Here is a 6,970-nt window from a genome sequence, read left to right on the forward strand (position 1 = left end):
CGTGTTTTATTTCTAAAATAATAGCGATAATTTACAAGAGGGAGGAGGGCATAGCTTATAAGATGAAGAGCAACTCATGACTAACAAAAACAAAACAAAATGGATGCATCTTACAGCGGTGGAAAACGAAAGACGTCTTCGAACACTTCTGATAATGTACTGTCAGTATCGTCAACTGCAAGTCAGTCATCATTAAAAATAGTAAAACCAGTTATATTTGAACCTCGTGCTAAATATACCGTGTATAAGATTAATGTTTGCAACGAAGATGGACGGCGTTGGCATGTCCATCGCAGGTATTCCGACTTTGTGCTTTTGAACAAAAAGCTACAGCGTTTATTTCAAGACATCACACTTCACCTGCCTCCAAAAAGATGGTTTTTGGATAACTTTAACACAAACTTTATAAAGGAAAGACAAAAAGGATTGCAAACGTTTCTTGGACATGTTTTTGAGCGGGAGAATTTATATAGATGTGACCCTGTTCAGCAATTTTTTCGTCTTGATAAACCTCCGGATCCTGCCGAGGATTTAGAAGCATGTCGCAGACAATGCGAGATATTAATGGATCATTGCAACACGTACAAAATGAACATAAACCAACAGGGACAAGAAATAACTCGACTTACCAGAGAAATCGAAGATTGGTCTACCCAGAACGAAACAGATAAATTAGACAGAGCTGCTGCGACCCGTTCATTTCTAATGCAAAAGGTAAGCCCCCTCGACATGGACATTTGTTATACTAGTGTCAAAAAATAGCAGGTTCCTTTAGAAGTCATATTTTGCTTGTGTTTAAGTTGTTTATATCCTTTTCTGTTTTCTTTTTCTTTGAGTCTGCTACAGCCCCTTTTGTCGTCAGACATGAGAACGTTAAAACACGTTTTAGAAGTTGGTTATAATAACTGTTAAGAAAACACGCACTGCGGAAAAAATGTTCGAAGCACCTTAAACAAAAAGATTTTCTGAAAGAAATAATTTTAGCGAATCAATGTGTGAAAATCAGTGCATTATTTTCAGAAGTAGTTTAGGAAGCACCCTCGTCCCCAGGGACAAAAAACCCTGGGGACGAGGGTGGTTTTGGAAGATGTTTTATTGTGATCACATTTTTTGCAGATTTAATTTTCGCCAATGAGCAAATTTAATTTATAGCGCGATAATTTTTTTCGCGAATCGGGAACTATTGGTAAATTTAGCAAATTTAATTTTCGCAAATTAGGACAGAATTCTTCTTTTAAGGTTATCTTTCGCTAACCAAAACAAAACTTCATACTAACAAGCTATCTGTGTATATCCAACCTTTTTGTCAGGACTTTTAGTTATATTTATATTGGGACCCAAATGTAAATCTCCAAAAAAGTCCTGAGGACGAGGTTGGAAAATATCTGTAGCTAAACTCTCGCGGGCCGGAACAACGTGACTTCTCGTGAGAGTTTTATTTAAACACGTTTTGCAGGCCATAAGTTAAAATTACCGCTATAGATGATTATTCGCTGTAATAGCGTGTTTACACTAGACTGGTGTCCGTTATAATAACATATCCGCGATAATCTAACTTTTCATAAAGTATGATCAAGTCTATACAAAGATAAGATCGTTTTATTTTATTAACAAACAGGGTTTTACGTTACGTTTATGTATCGGAAAAGAATGCATCGACTGATAATATCCATTATGTATGTTCCAAATAATCCGATTTTTTAACTTGTGAACGTATTTCGTGATCGCGCCCAGGCTTTAACTTTCAAACGTGTTGTGCGTGATCGCGCCGACGCTTTAACTTGTGCGCGTATTTCGCTTGTATTAATTCGCTTCTAAATTCCCCTACAAATGACAAGGTAAAAAAATTAAAATTCAGGATTTTACTCAAAATGTTTTTTCAAAGAAAAGATGTTCGCGCGTATTTATTCTCGCGCAAAATGTTCTATTTGTAATTTTTATGTTAAATTTCGCGCGCTAACAAAGTCTTTTGCGCGAAAAGTATTTTGTTATTTCTTATTTTCAGGAAGAATTAGAAAGACAGGTACATGATCTTAACAATCACATCAATCAAAAAAACAACGAAATCACCCAACTTCACGAAGGATACAGACAAAGAGAAACTCGAGCCGAAGATGAACGTAAGCGCGAACGTGATGCACGCCAAGCGCAAATAGCCGAACGCGAAAGAAGATTCCAAGAAAAACAAAAAAACTTAGAGGCGCTTTATAACGACATAGCAAATTCGATATCGGAATTGGGTAGCATTAGTGTGGGAATTGGAGGGCGTTCCATTGATTTGCTAACCACTGCCTCTTTAAATGACCAAGGACGAGACCTTCGTCGAGCAATGGAAGAGTCTAGGAACGAAATTAAAAGTTTGTATCATGAAAACATGGATTTTTTTCGCCAAGAACTAGAAAATGCTGAAGCAAAGATGGCTAAACAAAAAAGTGATCTACAAACGACTATTAATCAGCTAAACGAAGCTGAACGAAATCTGATAGAAGCCACACGAAAACATGAAGAAGACGCTAGATCTAGTGGTTTCCTTATAAGGCAATATCAAACGCAACTTGCTACTCAGACTAGTTACACTAAACAAATCGAAGAAAAATATTTTTACGCCTTGGTGCTGGGCGTAAAATTGAATATGATACTTTGCGGCCAGATGGAGGAATTGTCAAAAGTTCAGTTAGAATCACAACAGCTTTATTTTTTAGCTCGAGAAAACCCTGACCTTGATATCATCAACTGGCCAGCGTGGATCGAACGATATATTAAAGAAAAGCTAGCTGCACTGGCACAACCAACGGCACCATCACCACCGCCACCTCAACCACCATCACCACCGCCACCACCACCGCTATCACAACAGAATTTAGAGATTTAAGTGTTGACTATACGAAGAATCAAAAGAAAGCCGGCAAAAATTTTAAAATTTACAATCTCGTATACAGGTTTTCGTTATCGCTTTTTTTAATGTCGTTTAGCAGCTGCAAGAATCTCAGAAAGCAAACAGAAAGTGGGGGCGAGACTGTAAAATTTACAGCTTAAAACACACATCGATTTCCCCTAAAAAATATACATAAACTGCTAGGTTGTTTCAACACCGTTCGAAAGCCACCAAATATTCTTCACCCCTCATTGATGGCATGTCACGATCAGAGTGAAGATGACTTAGCCCACCCACGGTTTGCGACCCGTATGGTGTGTGGTAATTTGTAGCACAATTATAAGTGCTAAGTTGTACATGGTAACTCCAACTTTGTTCCCAGGGTGTCTTGTCTTGAACCGTCATAATGGAGTCAAAATCAAATCTCGTCTCCAAAGCTCTATGGAGGAGGTTTGATTAAATTCATCATAAGACCCTGGAACGGTTTTGTAATAAAATATGAAACCTTTCAGAAAGATTGTCGCCCTTCCTCTCTCGCCTAAAAACCGGTCTCGATTGTGTTACAAATCTGAATAATCGTTACACATCCATGCTATAATATTTATTTTATCGCTCCGTCTGTGGAACTTCGTCCCCAGGGGTTCTTGTCTTTTGATATCGAGGGCCGCAGCCTTGTTAGTCGTCAAGTAAGCGCTAGCAACTTTAACATCAGGCAACAAACCCTGGGGGCGAGGATGTCTGTTTGCAAGACAAAGATGGCAGCTGCGAGTAACGATAGGGGAATTCCCGTGGATTTCTTCACTGGCTTACGACTTGTATTGTGTATAATGTTGATAAATAAAGATTAAGTCTAGAAATAAATATAGAAATAAATAAATTTAAAATAAATCAGAAGAAGTTGGCGTTGACATGTCGTGTATTCGCAACCTCGTCCTCAGGTCTCTTTTTCTCTTTCTTGTTGTTCGAGATTGTCAGAAAGAGAAAAGAACCCTGGGGACGAGGGTGGTGTATTCGGTTTCCTTCGAGGTACAAGATGTACTTTTTTTCTTCATATAGCGGCTATTTAATACAGACATCTCCTTTTACTATTATCAATGAAGGTCCTGCGAAGGAGAAATCTGAAATAAACGAGCCTGCCTCAATTGGGCATTTAACCCACGACTCCCGCATTGGAAGCGAACACTCTAACACAAGGCTACTAGTGGCGGTTTTCCTTGGCGATGTTAAAAGTGTTTAACTGCTTTATTAAACAAACGTAGGTAGAGTATGTCAACGTTTACTGGTGATTGTTGACAATGTAAAAAAACTCTTCTTTTTTCAAATTCTATTACAAGCCTACTATAGATTTCACGTGATGGTAATGGTATAACTAATGCGTTTAGTGGAGTAGGATACATTAATCTCCCTAAAATTTGGACGTTCATATTTTCAGACAAAAGCTCGACTGAATATTAAATATCAAATATTAATATTTGTCCAAACTTTTTTATATCACTGCAAAAAAAAAATTTTTTTTCAACTTGACGTAATTCTTCAACCTCGTTCCCAGGGCGTTTTGCTTTGTCGATGAAGGCCACTCCGTAATAACGGCTCAGGGGACACAAGACCCTGGAGACGAGGATGGTAATTTTCCGTATTACCTCTTTTACCTGTTATCTTCGTCGTCGTCACAAAAAACGATGCTTGTATCTTCATCTGACTCGTACTCCTCAAAATCTACTATATTGACGTCAAAATTTTCAATATTCGGGGCTTCTAAATATTGATAGATTAAATTCTTCAACCTCTTTAGACAAAGAAACCTGGGGACGAGGATGACTCTTCATACATCTTTTTTTGTTATCTTGTATTTATTACTTACTAAGAAGTACTTTTTCCAATCCATTTATTTGAAATCGGAAAAGGACGATACTTCCTACATTCAACCTTTGCTTTTACTGTGGCTGTACGATCCAAAATGAATAAAAAAATGTTGAAATCTCTATAAGTCCATCTCTATATGTCTAACAATATAGGTACGAGGCGAAATATTGATTTTCTTGCCAAAGCTATGAAATATAGATGGATTCAAAGTGCAACATCATCAGTTCGCTTTTTTTTCTCACCATCGTCCCCAGAGTTTTTTGCCTTTTTGATATGAGAGAAGACGACGAGACGTCATTTTTCATATCAAGAAGTCAAACAACCCTGGAGACGAGGGTGTTTTTTATCTTTCGCGATTCGCCTTTTTTCGGATTCATCCAAACCTATTTGCCACAAGCATGCCTACCTTTGCTACTGATAAGAGTATGATTCGAATTTGTACCTACATTGAAGACAACATCATGAATAACACTCATTTGAGCTTTTGTACTTCAGTAGTAAGTTGTTTTTATAAACATGTCGATATCAAAATATTATTTATTAAGAAAAAAACCCTCCGTATAGTTGGAACCTGAAGATCTCAACCTCGTCCCTAGGGCATATTGTATCTTCTTACATCGGCAATACGAACATGTTCGTGTCTCACTGTTTAGACATTGAAAAGAGACAACAGGTGCTGGTGACAATAGCTGGACGTAAAGCAAAGTATTCATCGAATTTAGTAACATCACGCATCTGTATTCTATTCATATAAAGAAACGCGATTTCCAAACGACAAACAAGTATTTCTTTTTATTCGACAGGTTTCATTTCAATTTGTTCCTGCCGGGACTGCTATCGAACGAAAATCTCTGATCAAGTTTTTGTTATTTTGCAAACAATCGAAATAAATTGTCTATAAGATAATATAAGTATGAGTCACTAAAGCTCTCACATCCATTATTATGGAAATGGTAGAGAAATTAAATTGTCGCCAGGCAATAATAATATAGATATAACCTCTCCCTCGTTTGTTGATATCTCTATAAATCTTAAATCAAGCGTTGTTAGCACAAAATTTATTTGAGTAGAAGTTAAGTGGAAGTTTTTTCTTTTTGGGAATGATCTTTGAGAAATGATACATACGTAGTTTTTATTATATCAACTTCGTCCCGTTATATTTATAGTTAAGTATATTTTAAGTAAAGAAGGTCAATCAACTACGTTCCCAAGGGACTTACACCGCTTGCGCTTTACAAACTGTCACTCATGTCATTGAGATTAATTTTTTGGAAACAGTTAATTTCAGATTTAGGTTTTCGCTAATGTTTTGACAGCATGGTGGCTTCGTAGTTTTGTGGTTTGATTTAATTAGCCCCGAGTTTTAATCCAATTTTAAACCGTGAAACGATGACCAAACCACTACACTTCTACCCCTTACAAAAAAAAACGAAGTCTATGTTTTTCATAGGAACAACAGTGCATCTGTGAATTATTTTAATGAAGATAAGTAATCTTTTATCTTTTTCTACTTATTTCAAACTTGTTGAATTTTTCGTCACTGAAAATAATAACCTCCAGGACATTTTGTATCTTTCCTGACATCTCAGGATGCGGTGGTGCGAGTATAACACGTATTACAGTCCCAACACATCATAAAAAAACAAGAGTCTTGTGGACAAGGTTGATCTTCAGGGTATCCCTTGTTTTTAAAATAGATGCGTAAAAAAGTTTCTTATGTTGATAAAACAAAGAAGTCCTATTGGGGATGACGTTTACCCCTTGTTACCGTAAATGTTATTTTGTAAAACGGATGGTAATGAATATAATGAAGAAGATACCTCATTTCCAGGGACTTGTACTCTTTTATATCTGAAAGGGACCAGGGACCTTTGGGGACCAGGGCACTTTTTGGTGATGAAAGCTTTCTAAAAAACAATAAGTAGTGAGGATTTTCTCGGTCCCCTGCCCAGAACTTCTTTTTGGCTTTCTGGATGTGTGCTGGTGCAAAGCCACCAACCTCGTCCACAGGGTTACTTCATTATTTTAATCCCGGACGCAATAAGATATGGTCAGAATGAGAAGTAGAATTTTGGGGCAAGGTGGGCAACACACATTTATACGCTGTGTGTGACCAAGAGAGGTCCAGGAAAAGTAGCGGCCCGGGACTAGGGTCAGTAGGATCAGGAAACTCATGATCATAAAGAATTGCATCTTTGTCTCGATTATTTTTCTATTTAAATAGAAAATATA

At 37.2% G+C, this 6,970-nt stretch overlaps 1 protein-coding gene across 1 annotated transcript; it reads left to right on the forward strand.

Moving 5' to 3' along the window:
- Window positions 1-48: 48 nt before the first annotated feature.
- On the forward strand, window positions 49-3,783 carry LOC130630436 (repetitive organellar protein-like). Its single transcript, XM_057443926.1, has 2 exons — window positions 49-714; window positions 2,006-3,783. Exons 1-2 carry the CDS (start codon window positions 100-102, stop codon window positions 2,870-2,872), a joined length of 1,482 nt encoding a protein of 493 aa, XP_057299909.1. The 5' UTR covers window positions 49-99; the 3' UTR covers window positions 2,873-3,783.
- The last annotated feature ends 3,187 nt before the right edge of the window (window positions 3,784-6,970 follow it).

The sequence above is a fragment of the Hydractinia symbiolongicarpus genome, chromosome 2, assembly GCF_029227915.1.
Source record: "Hydractinia symbiolongicarpus strain clone_291-10 chromosome 2, HSymV2.1, whole genome shotgun sequence".
NCBI lineage: Eukaryota > Metazoa > Cnidaria > Hydrozoa > Anthoathecata > Hydractiniidae > Hydractinia > Hydractinia symbiolongicarpus.